The 23,185-nt window shown below is 39.8% G+C and overlaps 1 protein-coding gene across 1 annotated transcript in view; it reads left to right on the top strand.

Moving 5' to 3' along the window:
* The first annotated feature begins 1,522 nt into the window (after positions 1–1,522).
* The window catches only part of Pde7b (phosphodiesterase 7B), a 313,578-nt gene continuing 291,915 nt past the window's right edge, over positions 1,523–23,185 (top strand). The window contains exon 1 of the mRNA XM_076928085.1: positions 1,523–1,682. Within this exon, the coding sequence (XP_076784200.1) occupies positions 1,662–1,682 (21 nt within the window). The 5' untranslated portion in view covers positions 1,523–1,661. The remainder of the gene's footprint in view (positions 1,683–23,185) is intronic.

The raw sequence follows: 23,185 nt of genomic DNA, 5'->3' as shown, positions 1-23,185 counted from the left end.
TTAGAGTCTTTAATCCCCAGGGTTTCCTAAGATCAAAGGTATAAATACCTCATTTCTCATATATCTGTGTTATATATGTATGTATTTATATATATATATATATATATACACGTGTGTGTGTATACATACATACATATGTATGTATATATATACACACACAAATATATATATTTGCATATATATGTGTGTGTGTATACATACATATATATGTGTGTGTATATATACACACACAAATATATATATTTGCATATATATACATATATATACATATATATATATATGTGTGTGTGTGTGTGTGTGTATGTATATGTCAAAAAATGTCTTGGGACTTTCCAAATGTTGTGTCTACCCCTAAAACATTTTCTTTGCCCAGATCTAAAAAGACATTTGATTCCATAGTCTGAGTCACATGTTCCCTTTATAGGCCTGTCTGTGGTGTGGGATTAACAGGAAAGGACATGAAACCTAAAGGAGAGAGGAAAAGAAAAATAGGTTTTCCTCATAGAATCCATCCGGGGTGGGCACGGAGTGGGGCGGACTCGGGGGAAGCAGAAACAACAGATGGGAACCACAGAGATTTCAAGAGTGGGAAGGAAAATACAGGGATTAGTTGGGGCCCCTGATGGAGAAACCCTCAGTCTCTAAATAGCTGTAAGTCAGTACACTGGGGAGAGGAAGCAGCTACCCCAGGCACGCCTGCATGGACTCACGGAGGGGCCACCAGCAGCCAGAGCCACGTGGATCCTCTTCGCTGCACCTACTAAGGTTCTCCAGCTCACTTGCACAGCTCTGTATGGGTTGCTCAAGGGATTTATTAACAATTAATTTTCTAGTTAAAGATAAAAATGAATTAGAAAAAAGCAACAAGTTGTCACGTGGGCATGTGCACGCCAACTCATACACCGGCAAAATAGGAAACTCACTGCCATCGTTTGGCTCAGCCTGCCCTGTCTTGTTTTTGTTTTTGTTTTCATCCTTTTAAACCACCTCACCCCACAGAATTAAAACTCTTTTTTTTAAAAAAAAAAAAAATTGCTTCTGCATGTAGAAAACGTTTCTCGGGTTCTCCCGAGAGTGAGGCACCTCCGCTAATCACGGGCGCGCGCGCACACACATTCTTCCCATAGTACAGTACTTTAAAATTAATAGCACATGCAGAGGAAAAACTAAACCCTTTGACGTCACTCTCGAAATGAGGAAACATAAACAGAAAAGGCTCCACTCCAGTAAGCTGCCTGCGCAGAAGCCGATTGGTCTCCGGTTTTCCTTGCCTGTGGCAACTGACAGGCTCAGCCAGCCTCCCAGGCCGGCTGCCTGCTCACCCAGCCAGTAGCTTGCTCTGGGCACTGCAGCAGGCTCGGCTCTGTCCCAGCGCTCGCTCTGCCGGGAGAAAAGTGGTGTCTTCGCCCGCCCGGAGAGAGCCTCTCTCTCTCCCTTCCTTCTTTCTCGAGCTCTCTGAGTCCTTTGGCGTTTCTTTCTTTTTCTTTTCTTTCTTTTCTTTTTTTTTTTTTTTTAATATTTTCTTTTTATAAAATTTACATAATTATATTGGTAATCGTGGATGAGGCTGCTGGATTGTGCAGTACAAGTCTTCATGAACAAGCTGCACCGCTCAGAGATTTCCCGGCATTCAAAGGTCACAGAACTGCCACTATGGTTAAATGTCTTGTTTAATGGTTGAGGTATGTACAACAAATTTAAGCGGCAAGTTCATTCTCCTTAGAGTACAGTCACAGGGAGACAGGCGCCAGGCTTGTTTTTATTGAAAATCGACCCGTACGTGTGTGTGTGTGTGTGTGTGTGTGTGTGTGTGTGTGTGTGTGTATTTTTTGTCTGTGATTTTCCTACAGCGAGCAGCTTTTGAATTTCCTCCCTTTTTCTAAGCGAACTAAGTGTTGTCACTTGCCCTGAATTAACTCTTTGAGGGCAACAGGGTTTTAGCAGGAGACTCTGAACTTCGAGCCCTCACAGATGAGCCCCTGCGCTGCCTCCCCCAACATGTTTTTAAATGAGTGCAGTATTTCTTCCCCATTGTAAATTTTAGAATTGGGTCATTTTTCAATTTTGGTAGGATGGGACAGGAAAATGTTGGTGAAGGGTTGGGAACCGGTGGAGGAGAAAATCAGGTTGATTTGTTGATTTGCTTTCTCTCGGGTTTGTTGGTTGGTCGGGGAGCAGATCTCAAAATGAAGAAAGTGGTACTTACTACACAAGGGAACAGCTGGCAGTGAGGAGGAACAGAGACGAATGGGTAGAGGACTGGGGTGGGGGTTGCTGAGAAAAAAAATACACTTTATTATCTTGCTGCATTTCCTAAAAAGCCTATTTTCAGTCTCAAAGGTAACACAGGAGATGTGGGTTTGAGTTATGTGAGCATATGTGGGCAATGATTTAAGTCTTACTATTTACAAAAGAAAGTAAAACTTTATTATCACTGCAAATTTCGGTAATTATCTTTTCCTGAAGGGTTTGAAAGCAGAGTCAGATATTTAATTAGGGACTTAAGTGATGGAGCCTGGGGACTAATTAATCATCCCCAAATCCAGCTCTTCATGTGTGCTCCGGCCAGAGAGATGATTGCAACAGTGGAAACAAGCCAGGCACATACATTCGTGTACAATGAACTCACTAGCTGCTGCAGAAGGCACAGCTGAACGTAGAACTAACGTTTTCAGCCACACGTCTATGTCTTATTCTATGTCTAAGGGGACCTTGCTGGGAATCCTCCCTGTCTGGCACTCAATTTTTATAAAAGCAATTCAAATAGAACACAGTTAACATAGGCTTCCTTATCTGAGAGTTATGCAATAACAGATGAGACAGAATTATTTGAAACCATTTCCCTGCTCCACAATTTCTAACTTGTTCTCCTTAAAGTTTCTATTCTCAACACCGAGAACCAGAAATCTGTGAAACTGGGTCAGTATCAGTAGGCCTGCAAATGCTGTATTCTCGAAGGTTAACAGTTAACTGCCTAATGTACCTAGTTAAGACCAGCGAAAATATTAGCTCGGAGTGGCAGAGGGTGTGCTGTGAATGGACAATTGCTTTTCCACAGTGCCTGCTGGGGGAACAAGGACTTTGTGTGTCATGAATGCACAACTGCAGCTCTTCCATTTCCTCTGCTTTATCTTTTATTACTGGCTGGTGAAACAAAGAGGTGCCAGTGGTGCCATCTGGAGTGACATTTGCTCCAGTAAAATGAAGTCCCTTCTTGTTGCAAGTAGGAGCTCAAAGTTAACTAGCAACAACTCCCAATCCAAATGTCCTGGACAAGGCTTTCTCCCTCACTCTGAGCTGTCTGATTGCAGAGGGCCCCCACTCAACTGAGCATGTGCCAACATCAGCGGAGAGTGTATTTCAGCAAAGTGGTTTGAAGAAACTATTTTTTTGAATAAAGCTACTTAGGACAGGGATGGAAAAATCCAAGATGTGTCAGAGACAGACATCAGTTTAAAGAAAACAATGGTACCAGGACACCTTTTAATGCTGTCCACTGTGTTTGGCACAAAGCCACCCATTGTTGAGACTGTATAAAAACCCTAGCTAAATGTTGGCTGGGAATTTACCAAGCATACCTTGTAAGTTACCTAAAATAACTTTAAACTTGAAATGTTTAACTGTTTTGATCAAGACGAGGGCATCCCAATGTCAGAGGGTGTTATTCTCGGCCAGAAGGAGGGTGTGTACACTCAAAACGAAAACGTCCAAGCTTTCCCCGAGTGAGAGCACACTGCCTGGAAATGCCTCTGTCCAGTAACTGTTCTTCCAAGGTCTAACTTGTTGTTTGCCAGACTCAAGGGAAGCTGCTTGTTGACTCATATAGCATGGTGTTGGAAAGAATTTATTAAACAAGAACTCAATCCAGCTTGTGTCTATAAGTACTTCGTTTTATTAAAGACAACTGTCACATTTAAGCATCAGAGAGGATTCGTGAACATCTAGTTAAGAGCTGTTGTATGTAGTTTACCTCACAATTCAGAGGCAGCGTGTAACTTAGGAAAAAGCATTCCATGTCCATGGACGGTCCCAAGGATTCACCATCCTGAGGATTCGGTTCACACAGCCCAGTGGGATCTTGAGTCAGGTAGGAGTATTTCTTATCAGGTACAGCTCCCTGGGGAAGCAACATTTTAGCATTTGAAGATTTACCTGGTCCCTTACACTGTAGTGAAGCCGTTTCCATAACTACTTCATGATAGTAGAGTCCTCATTTCCTTAACACGTTAGCTCCAGGAGCACAGCTTTCTCTCCACAAGAGTGTCCTGGACGCTCAGCACCAGGCCACCCCAAACACCCTTGTTTTCACTCATGACATGGTGCCTACTTGGTTTCTTAGTAGACTTGAAAGTGCTTGATATTGACATGTGAGGAAAAGAAAGAAAAGGAACTGCAGGGACCCAAAGTGACTGATGTCTATATACCAGGCACGTTTAGAAATCTGACTAACAAGAAGGAACTGTGTCAATGTTCTAATATTAAGTCAAGGCATTTAAATTACCACCCCAAGGATTATTTAACCATTTGAACAGGTTAACTTTTAATTAAGAGAATGGACCAAAGGTAATAGTGGATAGGACCCTCTGGTCCAGGATACACACCCACATTTAGGTAGCACCCAGATGGGTTGACACTAAGCTACTCAGTCATTCTTGACCTTAGTGCCTTCATCTGTATTACAAACTGTTGGATTAGATTATTTCTCACATTTCTTTAGGACAAACTTTTTGTAGTGTTTTTACTTTCAACCAGAGGTTTGTTGCTTTTTAAAATCTATTTATTTGTAAATGTGAAAAGTGCCGAACATTTATTCAAAAACTATCACAGATTAACCACTGCTGCTTTTCATGAATCCCAGCATGTCAAACTTTTTAACCTGAAGTAAACACAAGAACAGGTTTGGGTTAGAAAGATGGCTCAGTGGAAAAAGTGCTTGTTGAGCAAGCATGAGGTTCTGAGTTCAGATCCTTGACACGCATGTAAAAGCTGAGCATGACAGCATGTATCTATAACCACAGCACCCAAGGGACAGAAACAGAAGGATGATGGCAGCTCACTAGCTAGCCGGCATAACCCAAAAGGCAAGCTCTGAGTTCAGAAAAAAAAAAAAAAAAACTTTGTCTCATTATAACAAAACAAAACACCAAACCAAACTAACTAACTAACTAAATAAATAAATAAATAAACAAACAAACAAACAAACAAACAAAAAACAAAGAGAGTAGTAGGGAAGACACTCTGGTCATGTACAAGCATACACACCCACACATCTACATTTGCACATAATATACCACAGGCACAATCACACACACACACACACACACACACACACACACACACACACACACACACACACAGTTTGGAAGGGAGATAGAAAAAAGAAAAATCTATGCAGAAGAGGCAGCTGAATGCAAGTTAGACTGCAAAAAGTGAGTTTTTCCATATTGGCACCTACCATGGTCAGGCGAAGGGGTTGCTGTTCTTTAGCAGTGGTGATCTTCAAAGCCAGCTCGTTGAGGAAAGCCCGGGCTCTGCCATACACTGACTCACTTTATTCACCAGCCTGAGATGGAGAATAAAAGTCAAGCACAGGGTTTTTGTCACCATTCCTTGAGGTACATGGGAGGATTGGCAGCCATCATGTAATGTGATGTCTACACTACGGGAAGCACCCTCAGTGTCTGGGAGCTTCTGACAGTGGCTCCAGAACTTTCCAGGTCACGTGTGTGAGATTGTGGGGGTAAACTTCTTAAGTCCTAGAGACCTTGGTTTCCTTGTCTTTAAGGCTTGTTGGTGCCCTGTGTGTTCCATTCTGTTATTTACGGAGTATTCCACCTCTCCCATCCCTTCTCACTCCTCTGTATGCTTAGCATCAGGTATTGTCTCAGTTTATATAATTCTTCCTCCAGGATAATCACATCACCAATGAAAAGCCAAAGCAGCCACAAGCACTGGCTTTGGAGAATTTCTCCCAGAAAGACTGTCACTCCCCTGGGAAAGTTTTCTCTCTTTGCCTTATTTACCTCCTGTAAAGTGGTATCCTCCATGCTGAAGACATCAAAGGAACATGGTCTGTGTTTGCTGCAGATGGGACGTCAGTGTTGTAAGACAGGCATCTTTTTCGTAAATGCCAGTAATTCTTAAGTCTCTACATTACTTTCCTTGGCATTGCTCAAACCCCAGTTCTGATTTCTTTAGGAAATAACTGAAAACACTCGTGTCTACGATGAGGCATGAGCCCTGGCGCAGGCACACTGCCTCATCCTACTGGCTGGCTTTGATGTAGTTCAACCATCCTAAACCAGACACTGCTCTATCCTGTGTGGCCAGGACATCTGGCATCTCTGCCAAGTAAAGGTTTACAATTAACAGCTGAAGCATGGAGGGTACAGAGCAGAGTTGTTATTTCAGATAAACCTAGAAACAGCTTGGCAGCACATAGAAGTCTATTAAGCACAGGTGACTCTTAATAATATACTGTAAATATCTCAATAAGTGAAATATACTAAATCCTATCAACAACACTATCTGGACAGCATTGAGACTGTGAACAGTACAGAGTGTGAAGATGATAACTGAAGCCAATAACGCAGTACTTTTGTCCAGCATGAGAAGCTTCTTCCTCTCTCCCTTTGCTCCTTCTCTTCTGCTTCACACTGTTTCCCCTCCCCTCCTCTCCCTCTGTTTTTCCCTCCCCTCCTCTAGTAACTGGCATGCCCATTTAAGCGGCATCTAAGAGTTGGGACTCTGGATTTTCCCTCTGTCTAACATGAATGGAAGGCCACAGCTGATCAGGAATGAGGAACACGTTTCCATGGACCCAGGGATAGATATGGGAGGTGATTATAAGCTTCAGTCGGTCAAATCTTGATATCTAGAGATAATATGGATCAATAATTCTCATACCTTCCAACTCTATCAATCTTAGTATAAAAATATAATTATTTTTGCATTGTCATATAAAAATCAGAAACTAACTGAACTGAATAAATGAATTGCTATTATTTTATATCCAAGGTAATTAAATAGCATTGTTACTCAAGAGAATGAAGTAGACCTCTCTGCACACAAAAGATCTGTAGGTATTTTTGAGATATATAAAATAGGAAAACATCTGCATTGATATTTGTCTAAATATGTGTAACATTAGTATATTCTCAGAGAAAATCTCTGGAAATCTCGATTTATTAAGTGTAAAAAAAATGCTTCTAAGAAGAGAATCTAAAATGCAGAGGAGAAAAACTTAGTTTTTGTGGATTCTATAGAGTTGTTCGTGTTTCCCCTACACACTGCATTTACAGCAGAAACCATTTTGCTGGTGTGTTTGTGATGTGGTATTTGACATTGAAAACAACATTAGAAAATGAAAGAAAAGGGATTTCTGTTTGGCTTTGAATTTATGTCATATGTTTTTGAATCTGCCAAAAAAGAGAGAATTCTCTGCAAGTAAGAGTTGTGGACAGGAAATTACTGAGAACTCAACAGTGCAGAATGTTCTGGAAGTAAGAGTCGTGGACAGGAAACATGGCGACCTCAACAGTATAGAATGTTCTGGAAGCAAGAGTCATGGACAGGAAACATGGAGACCTCAACAGTATAGAATGTTCTGGAAGCAAGAGTCATGGACAGGAAACATGGAGAACTTGACAGTGTAGAATGTTCTGCAAGTAAGAATTGTAGACTGGACATCATGGAGAACTTAACAGGGCAGAATGTTCTGGAAGTAAGAGTCATGGACAGGAAACATGGAGACCTCAACAGGGAGCTTGAGTAACTCTGGGCCACCACCATCCCCTAAGCTTTGCTTTTCTTCAGTATAGAATGATGAGGTTTGTCAAGACCAAAGTTCCTTCCAGCTTGGCATGGTGTTCATGAAAACCTTCTGGCTATACCAATATATGTAATATATTTTACTGGTTTGAACAACCAGCTAAATTACCTGCTTTAAAATTGGTTCAGTTTCACCTAATTTTCAGGTTAATTAAGCACAAAAAGATTATAATTTTCCCAAATTGTCTTGAAGGAAACTATGTATCTTAGGGAAACTTTTAAAATAAATTTATACCGTAATTATCAGTTATTTTAGAAAACATTATTTATGTTAATATGTTCATGTGGTATGCATGGAAACAACGAGTGCTGGCTCTGTTTAAATATGATTTATGCATTTCTTGGTTTTCCATGAGGAAAAAAAAAATACCTTCGTTTCCTTTTCCCATTATGCTGGTCTCCAGCTGTGTCCAGTGAGAAGAAAGAACTCAGTCATTCGTGAGTGTAGACAACATTCTCGTGAGAGGGGATGCCCTACAAGATGGAGGTCCAAAGAATGTGTCGATTTAGAAAAGGTCACTAGCTCTAGACAGAGTTGTTTCCGGTGTGGTGGAAGTGTGCCTCTTCCTGTAGCCTTCACAGGATCGCCTTCTTACTTTCAAAGAAACAAAAACATAATTTCACTTTGCCGTTTCATTCAGTTTAGAAACTTTATTCTTCACAGAACATATCTGGTGGGTTTATTTCCTATTTCCTGAGATCTTTTATTTTGGAGAGAGGAATAATCTTTAACTTCAGATAAAACAGAGAGGAATGGGTATCTGTGCAACGAACATTCTAACATGTTCTTCTATACTTCCTTCTAACTATTACAAATCATTGTGTCAGAAAAGCGCTTCAAGAGCTTATAAACAAAACAGCTGATATACATTTCTCTCTGTGTGTTTTTAACCGATTCCATGTCTCAGCACTCAAGTGCAGTTTAAGGAGAGATGTACACGGCACAGGCCTTCTCAAGCTTGAAACAGAGGTAAAGGTCTGGAGTCAGAGGTCAGCACTGGCCTAGCACCTGTAAGGTCATGGGTCTGATCTCCAGTATCACGGAGGAAAACTTTTAATGTCTACATTCCTGTCAAAACTAACAGGTGACTTGGAAGTCATGGTCAATTCATATATATTGTCCCTTCTAAAAAAAAAAAATAAAGCTTTAAAAAACTAAATGCATCAGATACGTATTGAATCAAATGGCAAAATGTAATTTAAAACAAAATAAGTTTATGGGTTTGTGTGGTGGGAGAAAAGAAAAAAACAGGAGGAGAAAAAGAAAATCCACTCTTTTTTTTTTTTTAAAGAGCCCTGAATTTGTAACTGAAACCCCTGAGTTTGTGTTCTTGATGCAACAATGATACTCTTGGCAAGGTAGTTAGCATTTTTGGTTTTCGTGTCTCTAAAATGTAACTTGCAATACAGCACTCTTGCTGAGCAAGGATTAGCTAGCCCTTTTCAAAAGCAAAGAACTTGAGGCTGCAAGAAATCCCAACTCCTAGAGCTGGGATTCTGCGTCTACCCTTTGCCGACAAGTCTTCATTGTTTTTCCTTGTTTTCAGTTCATCTCCATTCAGTCTAAGCATGACTTGGAAAACGTTTTTTTTTTTTTTTAAATATTTATACAAAGCGTAAGAACATTTGTTTAAGAAAACGTTAAAGCGTTCTTCTAACTGTATTTCTACACACAAGGTTCCAAAGGGAAGAGAAAAGATGCTCCTTTGTTTTTAATGCCTTAGAAGTTGACATTTCCAATGTCAGGAGGGCAGTTTGCTCCAGGAGCTACAAGAATGTTCAGGCAGCATTCAGTGGGTGTCACTCTTGTTCTGGGACCATATACAAATCACCTCTCTCTACTATGGTTTCTGAGATGAGTGTTTATGGTATGTCTCGTAAAGTATAAAAAAGATAGGGAGGGGGGATGTCTTTTATCTGTTGAGTGTATGAGTGAGTATATAGAGAACGAAGTAATAAGTGTGTAAGCCTGTCATCTGGCTCTGTTTGCTTATATGGGTTTTTGGATTATTACATGAACAGTGTTATGTTGAAGGCTTATAACATTTACAGTGCATTTTTGTTTAGTTTGAAGAATTCCTCAGAATTCATGTGCTGGAAGCTTGACTCCCAATCAAGCTATACGGTGAGCCAGAGCCTTATGAAATGCATTAAGTTCATGGGGCAGTTCGCTCGAAGGGTTTGGTCATGATCATTGGAGCGGCTTCCTTACCCTGTGAGTGGGTTGCCATAAACATGCCCAGGTCTTGCCTCCGTCCTTTCTCGGTGGCTTGTTCTTGCAATCTCACAGAGTCATAAGTTTATAAGGTAGTTTGGCAGTTGCTGGCGCTTTGCTTGTGATTCTCCCAGTCTCCAGAAATGTAAGGATATGTTTCTCCACAAATTACCCAATCTCGAATATTATGTGGTGGCAACAGAAAACGACCTGGGTTGTTTTCTTGTCTTTTCTGCATTAAACTATTGCACATATAACCTAAATTATAAATGTATTGATCATTCACTTATTGTAAGGAAACCTTCATACCTCTGTGTGTTATTCAAGTTACCAGGGTTGGTCCATGCCAGCATCTGGGACCCTGATGCAGGAGGACTGCTGCAAGTTTGAGGCAAGTATGGGATGTATGGTCAGTTCTAGGTCAGTCTGGGTTCCACAATGAGGCCTTTCCTTAAAACAAACAAAGAACTCCTATTACTCAAGTGGAGACATTGACTTTTCATATCGTCCTCATCACGCCATCCCCATTTTTCTTTTGAGTTGTGTCTTGAGACTTCTTGTGAGTTGCTTCATGTAGTTGTATTTTGTTTATCTGAATTAATTCATAAGACTTAGTCATCTGTATACACCATTTGTCCACTGTACTGAAGAAAGCATTGGACTGTGTCCATTTTCTTACATTATAGATAATGTTGGCTGAAATCTTTAGGGACATAGTCCCTCTTTTTCTGCTGAGGATTTGACTAGAAATAAAGCTACTTGACCTTAGCAAATCATGTTGAACATTAGTGGAAAATTCAGAATTTCTCAAAGTTGTTTAAAACTTGACACTCTCACCAAGAGTTCATTCCTCCGTCACCTTGCACATCGGCATTTCTCTTAGATATGGGGTAAAGGTCATCCTGACTAAATGAATCACAAGCACACCAATATTTTTGTTGTCAAGTCCAGTCATTCTATGTTTTGATTGTAAAAATCCTTCATACTTTGTTGTTGTTGTTTGTTTGTTTTGGGTTGTTTGCTTGTTTGATAACCTTGCTTACTCTAAGTGGTATAAACATTTCTTCCATTGGTAAAATTTCCTGTTTCATCCTTCACTATTTTCTTGAGTTCTGTACATTTCTGCATGGATTTTAGAAGTAAGATTTTTTTTTCACTGCAAAACCAACCAACCAACAAAGCAAATGAACGTTGGGATGCAAGTTAATCTGAGCTCTTTCCTGGGCCTTGGTGTATAAGCATGCTGTACCTGCTTCCATTTCATAGGTCTTTGTTGCCTTCTCTTAATCATACCTTCTTTGTGACATCCCTTGCTCTACCTATTAGTAGATGCTTGGCATCTGATCTGATCTAAATGCTACCTCTTCAGTTTCAACTTTTGCTTCTAATATCCATAAAAATTGTGTGTGTGTATGTGTGTGTGTGTTTATGTGTGTGTGTGTGTGTGTACACTTTACTAGCCACAATCTTACTAAACTCATGAGTTTAAGTACTTTATAGATTCTTTTGATTCTCCCAATCAAATAATTATATTATCCAAAATACTGGTGGTCATCTGTCTTCATTTTTAATACTGACACCTTTTGTTTATTTTCTAAGAATTTAGTAAATCACCAAAAGATCAATAGTGGGCACTATTATCCCTGTCCCCCATCACAGGAGAAAAGCCCTCAGCAGTCTGCCATTAAGTATAATATTCCTCATAACATGCAGACAAAAACCCTTTATCCCTGTGTGCTAAGCATTTAACTTAAGTACTCTTTCTGATATCAAATGTCTGATTTTTTTTTTATTTTTACTCTCTTATAGTGGTTGTTGGCTTTGAATGTCAAATCAAATTGAAATCCTAGAATAAATCTAATTTGGTTAAGATATGTCATGCTCACTCACGTGTCCGTCTGTCTCTTTCTCTTTGTGTGTGTGTGTGTGCATGCTTGAGTATGTGCGTGTGCATGTACATGCTTGTGTGTGTGTGTGTGTGTGTGTGTGTGTGTGTGTGTGTGTGTGTGTGTGTTATTGGAGCTCAAACCCAGGGTCTTGTATGTATGAAATGAGTAATCTGCCACTGAGGTATCCTAAGCCCTTCACACTCTTAAAAAATAATCTATATAACACCACAAATCTCAAATACTTCTCTCCCATTCTTTCTGTTATCTGTTTCTAGGCAGTTTTTTTTTTTTTTAATTTCACATAGTCCCATCTGTCAGTTTCAGAAATTATTTCCTATGCTAGTAGAGTCTTGCTGACGCTCTAGCCTGTGTCTGTAACTTCATTTGTCCTCCCTGTGAGAACCCTAATACAGTGGTTCTCAGCCTTTTTAATGCTGTGGCGCTTTAATACAGTTCCTCGCGTTGTGTGACCCTAAATATAAAATTATTTTCTGCATAGCTGTGATTTGGCTACTATTGTGAATTGTAATGTAAACCACTGGTATGCAGGATATCTGATTTGTGACCCCTATGAAAGGGTCATCCAACTGTCAAAGGGGTCATGACTCCCATGTTGAGAACCGCTGATCTAACAGTTTCAGCGTTCCAGATGTTAAAGTCTTTAATCCAAATTGAGTTAATTTTTCTGTGGTGGTAGATCAGAGTTTATGCCTACTCTTCTGCAGGTAGATGTCCAGTTTTACCTGCACTGCTTGGTGATAGGCTGACTTTTTTTTCAGTGTGTGTTCTTGATGCCTCTGTTAAGTATTAGGTGTCTATAGCTGAATGGACTTACTTCTGGGTCCTCTGTCCTTGTCCATTGGTCTGCATGTCTGTTTTATGCCTGTAACCAGCTATTTTTTATTATCACTCTGGAGTATAATTTAAGGTCAAGTTTTATGATTTCAGCAGTAGAGGGTTTTTTTTTCTACCTAGGACTGCTTTGGCTATCTGTCTTGTATTTTGTGTTTCCATATGAATGTTTGTATTTTTCCTTTTTCAGTTCTTTGAAAAATGTCATTGGATTTTTTTTTTTAATTTTAAAAATTAAAAAATTATTAAATTTAAAAATTATGTGGATGGATGGAAGTTTGCTGGCATGCATACCTGTGTACTACATGTATGCCTCATATCTGTAGAGTAAATAAATAAATCCAGTAGAACTGGGATTATGGATGGGTTGAGGTGCCATGTGGGCACTGGATCCTCTGGGTAAGAACACTGCAGAGTCATCTCCCCAGCCCCTGTCCCTGGAGTGTTTAATTGGAATTTTATTGAGTCTGTAGATTACTTTTGGCAATTCAGTCATCTTCACACTATTAATTCTGATGATCCAGGGACAGGAATAGTTCTCTCCATCGTCTTTAATTTCATTTTTCAGTGGCCTCAAGTTTTTCTTGTATAGGTTTTTCACATCTGAGATCTTTCTTAGTAGTTTATTTTTTTTGAGTGTGGTTGTAAATGAGGTGTTCTTCCTAATTTCTTTCCCTGAGAGTTCCTTATCTCTATGAATAAAGCCTCTGGGTTTTTAAGATTCTATTTATCTGTCTAGACTTTCATGCATGAGTGCTGTATTTACATAACTTACCCCCAACTTCCACCCCTTCTCTAAAATTCTTCCTGCATCTCCCTGCTCCTTCTCAAAAGCATGGCCTTTTATTCTTTCTTTACTGTAATTTAATTATAGTACATTATATTATTTACAAATTTATAAATATAGCTTCTGAGTCTATTATTGTTGGTCATATGTATATGTGTTTATGACTGATGCCTTGGGATTGGATAACCTGTAGGGTAGCTTATTGCTGGAGAAAACTAATATTGCCTATAGCTCTTCATCTAGGGATGGGGTCTTGTGAGAGCCCTCTCATTCGTGTTCATATGTCAGTTAGTGACATCATTCTTCAGGTCCTGTTTAGGCAACCGCATTGTTGAGGTATCATCAGTGTAGCTTCCCTGTCATGTATCAAAGGCACTACCATGCAGCCCACATTATGGCTCTCTGTCTCTTCTGGAATGTTCCCTGAGCCTCATATGCTGGGTTGTATTGTAGATTTATGAGTCAGGCTGGGCGGCCCACAGTGTACAGGGTTGTGTTGTAGATTTAACAATGAAGCTGGATGGCCCACAGTCAGGTGCTCTCTGCATTTTCACCAATGTTGTGCCCTGCAACTTTACTGAAAATGTTTATTAAATCTAAGTTTTCTGGTAGAGTCTATAGAGACTTTTAAGTATTGAATCATGTCATTTGCAAGTAGAGGTAATTTCTCTTTTTTCCTGCTTTTATCCCTTTTATATCCTGTCTTGTCTTAATGCTCTGACTAAAACTTTGAGCACAACAGTGAATAAAATGAAGAGAGTAACTACACCCTTGTCTTCCAGATTTTAGAACTGTTTTCCATCCCCACTCCCAACTTAGCATAACATTGACAGTAGGTTTTCAGATACAGCTTTTATTAATTTGAAATATGTTCTATTTATTCCAAAGACTTCATCATGAAAGCATAGTGAGCTTCACCAAATGCTTTTTCTGCTCCGTGGAGATGATCAGATAATATCTGACTTTGAGATTATTTACATGGTGAATAACTTTTTTTTTTTGAGCCAATCTTCTTGCAATGCTAAGAAGAAACCTTCTGCTGTGATGCATAAACATTTTGGTGTGTTCTTGAATTTGGTTTCTGAAAATGTTGTTGAGAAATTTTGTGTCACTGTTCATCAGGGTTATTGAGCTGTATTTTTTCTTTTGCTGTTGTCGTGCCTTGACCTGGCTTTTATATCAGGATAATATTGGCATCATCAAATGAATTTGATGGCATTCCTTCCCTACCTATAGCACAGAACAGTTGGAGAAGTGTTAGCATTAGAAGATCTGTAAAAGTGTTAGAATTCAGCAGTACTCTTCCAGGACTTTTCTTTGTGGAGATACTTTTATCTACAACTTCAATCTCATTGTTCTTCATGGGCTTCTTTATATGTAATTTATGATTTAAGTAGATGATACACATTTAAAATGTGACTTTCTTGGAATGTGAGTTTTCTCGGCATCCTTATTCTGGGGGGTATTTAGTCCTTTGTGTTTACTATAATCTAGTCTACAGGGTATATATAGTCTATATCACTGCTCCTTTCTCATTTTAACTTTTATTCTTTTAGATTGAGCACTGTTATCGTTGTAGTGTCTCCTGTCTCGTTAGCTTAATTTTTTGTATTCTTTTATACTCTTTCACTAACGGCGGGTACAGGATGCATCTATGATCTAACCAGAATATGATGTGCGTCAGTGCTCTGTCCTCTCAAAGGGAGTGTGAGAGCCTTGGCATACCTCCACTGCCTTTGCATACCCACAAATCACATGCTATTGGAGGATATCTAACTTTACATGATTTCAGTACCTCAGTGATAATTATCATGGCAGCATTATGCAATCATATGCATCACTCCCTGCATACAGTGTGGCAATGCCTTCATTCAAGCTCAGCCAAGCTTTATTTCTGTCTGCAATAGCTTTACTTCACAGTCATTTCTGAACCATCTTTTTTTTTTTTTTTTTTTTTTTTTTTTTTGGAAATGAACTTTTCCATTGATGATTCCACAGATAAACTTGGAGATATTCTTATACTGTCTTATTCTCTAAATTGTCTTGCTGTCATCCAGCAATTTTAAAGTATTTCTACGAATCAATTTTTAATACTAATGGTACCTCATTCTGCCTTTGCTTTCTGAATAGTTCAGCTATCTGTGTGTTGTAGAGTTGAATCCACCTACCCCTGTGTGTGTTGTAGATTAGAGTAGACCCCATTGTTCACATTTGATCTCTGTGTTCTTTATTTTTGATGTTTTCATTTTTCTAAAACTTATTTTTCTCTCCTACAATACATCCGAATCTCATTTTCCCCACTCTCCAGTCCTCCCAGTTTTCCACCTCCCCCTCTCTCCCTGATCCACTCTGCTCTCTCTCCCACAGAAAAGAGCAGGCCTCTCAGGGACAACAAGAGAACACAGTACATGATACAGCAAGAGCAGACACAGACCCTCACATCAAGGATGGGTGAGGCAACTGAGGAGGAGGGAAGAGCTCCCCAGAGCAGGCCAAAGAACAGAGACAGCCCACCTTCCACTGTCAGGAGTCCCACAAGAGCACCAAGCTAACAAACATAGCATACGTGCAGAGGACCTAGCAGGACTCGTGCAGACTCTGCAACTGCTGCTCAATGTTTCTTTTTGACCAACATCTCACTATCTGTTTCTTTCTTTACGTCTGTATAATCTGCCACTAAACCCATTAAATGATCTTTAGCTATTTTTTTTTCAGTCATACATAGACTTTCTTCTTCAAAAATCTTTATTAAATCATTTTATTTATTTACATTCCAAAAGTTGTCCCTTCCCATTCCCCCCTCCCCAAGTTCTTCACCCCACCTCCCCTCCCCCACCTCACCTCCCCCCACCTCTGAGAGAGTGCTCCCCCACCCTCCTACCCCCTCATCCCCTCCAGCATCCCTTTCCCTGGGGCATCAAGTGTCCACAGGATTAAGCACATCCTCTCCCACTGAGGTCATACTACGAGGCAGTCCTCTGCTACACATGTGCCTAGGTCATGCATGCACCAGCTCATGCATGTTCCTTGGTTTTTGGCTTAGTCTATGGCAGCTCTGAAGGGTCTGAGTTAGTTGACACTGTTGAGCCTCTCAGAGGACAACCACGCCAGGCTCCTGTCTGTATATACAATATGGCCTCTGTAACAGTGTCAGGATTTGGTATGCATACATGGGATGGTTCCCTAGCTGGGCCAGTCACTAAGTGGCCTTTCTTTCAGTCTCTGCTCCATTTTTGTACCTTAATTTCCTTTAGATGGGAACAATTCTGGGTTAAAATTTTTGAAGATGGGTGGGTGGCCCCCTTCCTCAACTAGAGGCCATGTCTATCTACTGGAGGTAGGCTCTTCCAGTTCCATCTCCCCACTGTTGGGCGTTTCGGCTAATGTCATCCCCATTGAGTCCTGGGAGCCTCTCACATCCCAGGTCTCTGGGACTTTCAAGAGGTTCCCTTTGCCCCCTAACCCACACTAGTGCATATTTTGATTCATTCTCCTGACCCTCTGGGCATCCCTCCTGTCTCTCCCTATACCTGATCCTACCCCTTCTTTTCCCCCTCCCACCTTCCCTCTCCCACCCAGTTTCCTCCCTCTCTCTGCCTCCCATGATTATTTCTTCCCCTTCTAAGTGGGTTTCAGGAATCCACACTTTGGCCTTCCTTTTTGTTAATCTTCCTATGGCCTGTGTGTTGTATCATGGGGGTTCTGAACTTTTGGCTAATATCTACTTACCAGTGAGTTCACACCATGAATGTCTTTTTGGATCTGGGTTACCTCACTCAGGTTGATATTTTCTAGTTCCAATCATTTTCCTGCAAAATTCATGATGTCCTTGTTTATATAGCTGGATAGTATTGCATTGTGTAAATGTACTACATTTTCTGTATTCATCTTTGGTTGAGGAGCATCTGGGTTGTTTCCAGATTCTGGATATATATATATATATATATATATATATATATATATATATATCCAGAATATATATGTGTGTGTGTGTGTGTGTGTATGTGTATATGTATATATGTATGTATATATATATATATATATATATATATATACATACATATGTGTGTGTGTGTGTGTGTGTGTGTGTGTGAGAGAGAGAGAGAGAGAGACTTGAGCCTGTGTATGATGTAGTTTTGCAGGTAGTACAGTTGCTTCTGTAAAATTATCAGTGGCATTAATTGTCTTGATTGTCTTAATCCATATTGAACAAAACTATGAGACAGTGACTGGTTTATTGATGGATTATACAACTATATACCTTTCTCTTCCATGCTCTCTTCAATGAGTGTAGGAACAAAACTGGAGAAAAAAACTATAAAGAATGGAATGTAGCATTAGAAGATTCCATATGGCCGGGCAGTGGTGGCACATGCCTTTAATCCCAGCACTTGGGAGGCAGAGGCAGGCGGATTTCTGAGTTCGAGGCCAGCCTGGTCTACAGAGTGAGTTTCAGGACAGCCAGGGCTACACAGAGAAACCCTGTCACAAAAAACCAAAAACAAAAACAACAACAAAACAAAAAAAAAAAAAAACAAAAAAAAAAAGACTCCATATGAACCAAGAGTGTATTCTCAAATCTTGTGTCTGTCTTGGTTAGTTGGGAAGTTTTACCATTGTGTCTGAAATAAACTTAATAGTATTTATGCATCTGTGATCTAAATAGCAGTGTAATCACCTGCTGATATTCTATTTTTCAATGTGGCATTATATCATCACACAGCAGTTTACATTAAAAGAATTCCAGCCTCACTGGAGTACATTCTGTCTTGGAATTGGTAGTTGCTGGTAGTGCTTGAACAACCATCTGTTCTGATATTGTTAATACACTGAAGATCTTAGGGGCCAAAGCATCATTCACCAGCACTTGCTTTTCATGTGTAGGTCACATTCCAGTGAACGGATCATCTACAAAACTATACCATCTTGTCCCTGGTTCCTGACTTTCACACATGGCAGTTAGTATTTCCTTATACAATCTCTGATGTAAATTAGGGACAATGACTTCTTGATGACTTTTTTCATTATCCGAAGTGTTCCCAGTTCCCAGTTCTATATAAACCAATCTAGTATTTCTGAATGTGTGCCACAGACACACAAGGAAGCATTGTCTTTTCTCTATGTCCTGTAGAATTAGCAAACCCTTAGTTACAAATGAGATAAACTTGTGGTACGTTTGGCAGTTGTCAGGTTCTGGCTCAGCTATATGCAGTGAGCCTTCGATGTTTTGTACTTATTGGTTGCCACTGTGGATTGTTGTCTTTTCTGGGATATTATCTTTTTTTCCTTGTTCTTCACACAAGCTCCTTCAGGGCTAAGGAATCTTTGAAGTGCAGGTAAATTTGCATTTAAAAATGCATTAACCTAGAGTTCAATATCTGGTTGTTTGCATATGATTCATACATAACTCAAAATAGATACATGTAGGAAAGGAGAAATTCTAAAACAATTAAAATCTTTGCTATCTATAACATTTAGGATATGTTTTCTTACAAACAGATTTTTCAGGCATTTTATTATTTTTAAAATCTAAAATCTAAAATTGGAACTTAAAAGTTTAGTATTCAATAATTTTAAAAAGCCATTCAATGTGAAAACACTGAAAGCAAGATTTGCAAAATGTTAGCATTTTCAGTTAATAATACCTATGTCATGAGTAACACAAGAAATGAAGGAAATTTGTCTTAATATTTCAACCAAAGGACTAAGATTTATGTTATGCCATAGACTTTTTTGTTGTTTTTTGTTTTGTTTGTTTGTTTTTTAACTTTAGAACATTAGTAAAGAAGTCACAAGGAGTCATCGCAAACTCGGTGTGGGTAGCTCCACAGAATCAGCAGTTACATTCTGCTGTGCAGTTTAATTGACTCCTGAAATTCTTATAAAACAGTCCTTATGTTGTGTGTTCTTCTCAATACAACAAATAGTATTTTACTTTTAAACAAACACAGAAAGTGATGTTAAGTAATCTGTAATTAAATTTTCAAAGCTTACTTTAAGTGCTCAATTTAAAATGGAAAAGTAACAGTTCAGAGACTTGGTCACTTCGACCTGTGTGTGCTTAGGTTATTAACACAATCCTGAGGAGAGATGATGACTTTATTTTCTGAGAAATGAATTTTCAAGAATGACATTAACCACCAAAGAGGTTTGACATCTCTCAGTTAGGTTCTCAAGCTAGAAGAGTTTTTGTTTGTTTTGTTTTGTTTTGTTTTGTTTTTGTTTTTGATGTAGCCAAAAAGAATTCTTGGGATCTTTCCCATGTCCTGGGTCAGTGGTAGTTACTTAGATAGACAGCTCAATCATTCATCTCTAGTCAATATATAAAAGCAATACTTTAAAACTATGAATGTAGGGATGTTATGGACCCCAAAATTATAATTGATGGGCTACTCTGAGTTTCCTGTAGTGCATAGGTAGCATCAGAACTGTGTTCAGTAGAAACCCCAAGTAAATTCTCAGACATGCTTAGTTGAAATCAAATTTAACATTGTCTTATTTAGTTTTCCCAATATCCCTCGGGTATGCTGACTTAATGGTGATGGTGATGATGATGATGATGAAGATGATGATTTTACTATAGAAATCTCATGTAAATAATCAGATCTCTGTTTCTTGCTGTGCTAGCTTGTAGGCACCTTGTTAAATGTATGTTTCAGTGGTCAGGCCATTGATAAGATAAATTTTAGACCCAAATAGACAAATATTAATAAAAATGTGGCTTTATTAAGTCTAAGTGTATGTATCTGTGTATATGAACACTTATGGGGATATTCAAGATGACATATAATATCTGTCTATAATCTGAAAATTACAAGCAGATATATGTTATATCTCAGAATTGAGGATGTATGGACTTCTTTGGGTTAATGTGGAAATATATGTCACATAACAAGCTACTAATAAGCCTAGACCAGATGTGTCACACTAACTACTGTGATAGTTTTTAATCACTATGACAAGACACTAGAGAAAAGTAGCTTTAAAGGAAGGATGGTGTATTATGATTTATGGTTTAAGGTCAATATAAGCTACTTATGGAAGAGAGTATGTGTGTGGTGGAATTAAACCTCTCCCCTTGTTGAAGGAAGGGGAGGGGAGGAACAAAAGAAGGAGAGAAGGGAAAGAATAGGAAGAAGAGGAAGAGGAGGAGGAACAGGAGGAAAAGGAGGAGGAGGAGAAGAAGGAAAGGGAGAGGGAGAAGGCAAGGGAAAGGGGGAGGGGGGAGTGGGAGGGGAGGGCGAGGAGGGGGAGGAGGAGGGGAAGAAGAAGAAGAAGAGAAGGAGGAGGAGGAGGAGGAAGAGGAGGAGGAGGAGGAGGAGGAGGAAGAGGAGGAGGAGGAGGAGGAGGAGAAATAACAATTACCCTTCAGCTGTGTAACCTCAATGATTCTTTCCTCCCAGGGAGATGTCTCCTTCTCATAGCCCATTCAGTTAAGGCTCTAGCAATATATTATTCAATTTAGGACCCATTAACAGCCAATAAAACTCCCAATGAGTGACTAAAACATCAACATATGTACCATTTGGAGGGGGGGGGTGCGGATTTCTTATTCAGCCTGTAAAAAAAAAAAAAAAAAGATAGACAAACAAGGTAAATATACAGACAGATGAACAAATGATAGTATACTATGAATAGCATGTTGTTTTTACATAGTCATGAAAATTCTGATTCCTGCTTTAATTACTCAGATAGTCTCAGAAACTCTCTCCAACGTCAGTGTGATTGTTCCCATTTTTATAAGGAAACTGAGGTTCCATTGATTCATTCACATCGGTGAGCGCTTTTTAGTAACAGAGCTTGCACTCATTCATGCTTGCACTCATTCATGCATGCACTCATTCATGCTTGCATTCATTCATTTAACACATATTTGGAATCCTAATATAGTATAGAGACTCAAGACATAGAAAAGGAACAGAAAATACCCATGTCTCCACCGAGTTTCCATTACAGTGGGAGAAAACCGTCAGTGCACAAGCCAGTAGATGCACCAGCTGGTTTCTCGTTTTGGCCGATGTATGAAGAAAATATAGCAAAAGAAACCAGTAAATCACGTGCTGTATGGGGCAGATTTAAAAAGATGTCTCTGGCACACTTGGGATGAATGACTTATTCGGATGTCTGTTGTGAGCAGATGATGTTAGCTTTGGGCCAGATGAGATGAGAGTAGCTTGGTTTGGGGCATACAAAATGTGGACTGGCTCAGTGGGCAATATTTGCCTGTGGGAATCAGTGGTAGGGCCAAGAGGTCTAGATCAGATGTGAAGAACAACAGTCTTTGCAATGACTTTCTTCCCTCCCTCCCTCCCTCCCTCCCTCCCTCCCTCCCTCCCTCCCTCCCTCCCTCTCTTCCTCTGTCATCCTCTCCTTCCTTTCTATCCTTTTATTGTGTTTTGTTTTTTAGATGGGATCTTACATAGTCCAGGCTGGTCTTGAACTCACTAGGTAGCTGAGGTTGGCCCTGAACTCCTAACCCTCTAGCTTCTATCACTAAATACTAGAATCCCATGGCTTACCACCATGTCTGGTCATGAACCCAGATTTTGAAGCTAGGCTCATTCATTCATGTCTGGCTTTACTTCTACCAGGTTTGTTCCCCCAGAACAAGGAATATGTCTTTGTCTTTTTCATGTGTAAAACTGGAGACCCCAATGGTGCCAAACTTACAAAATTTCTGTAAAGCATATATGTGTGTGTGTCTATGTATGTATGTGTGTGTATGTATTTTTATGTCTGTGTATATATGTGTGTATGTGTGTCTTTGTGTGTGTGTGAACACTTGTTTACAGGCTCAGGTTTGGTAACAAGACAAGTACCATACTGTGCATCGACAGCTAAATTTTTAAAAGGTAACCAATAATCCTGGACTTGAGGCTCACATTTACCAGAGTGGATAGATTGAAGGGAGATCAGACAGGCAAACAGATGCCTGAGAAATCAAGAGATGTGTGTAAGATATACTAAGTTTGGTATGTCTAGTAGGGAAACAGAGGTGGGGAAATCTGAAGTTCTGAAGGGGCACGCTCACTGCTGTGTGTGCTATTTACATCCTGGCTTCAGGATAAGCGAACAGGATGACAATGTAAAGAGGAAAAGGGTGGAGGGTAAGACCTCACCAGCGAGGGAGGGCAGGAGAGAAGGTAGGGCCAGGAAATGGCTCCAATGCACATCTGGTTTTGACATCGTGCTGTCTATATCACTGGAGAGCAGCCAGAGCGCATGCTTCAGAAGGCCTGCCAACATGAAAGCCTCTTTATACATCACTGGTGGTGAGGGTCTGTGGCTTCCAGCCTGACCTCTGAGGACAGAGCTCCCCACCAGTGCTTGAGAGTAGCACAAAGAGCCTGTGGTGTTAATCCGCCTCCTCCTGCTTACCATGAGGTGGCTTCCATGCAATTGAAGTTATACGTGGCCCCAAACACTACATCAATTGCTTTAAATCATGTCCTATGTCTTTCTCTGTACTTGGCAGTACGGCGAGCTCCGATTCAGAGACGTACTTTGATTCAGAATTATAGAACTAAAAAGTGCCAGTTCCACCAAACACCGTGCTGTTCATGAGGGTTGATACCCAGTCAGCCTCAAAGGTCCAACTAACCCACAAGGCTA

The sequence above is a fragment of the Arvicanthis niloticus genome, chromosome 30 (genome assembly GCF_011762505.2).
Source record: "Arvicanthis niloticus isolate mArvNil1 chromosome 30, mArvNil1.pat.X, whole genome shotgun sequence".
NCBI classification, from domain to species: domain Eukaryota; kingdom Metazoa; phylum Chordata; class Mammalia; order Rodentia; family Muridae; genus Arvicanthis; species Arvicanthis niloticus.
Note: the sequence above shows the minus strand (reverse complement) of the source record. Positions and strands in the feature narration are given on the sequence as shown.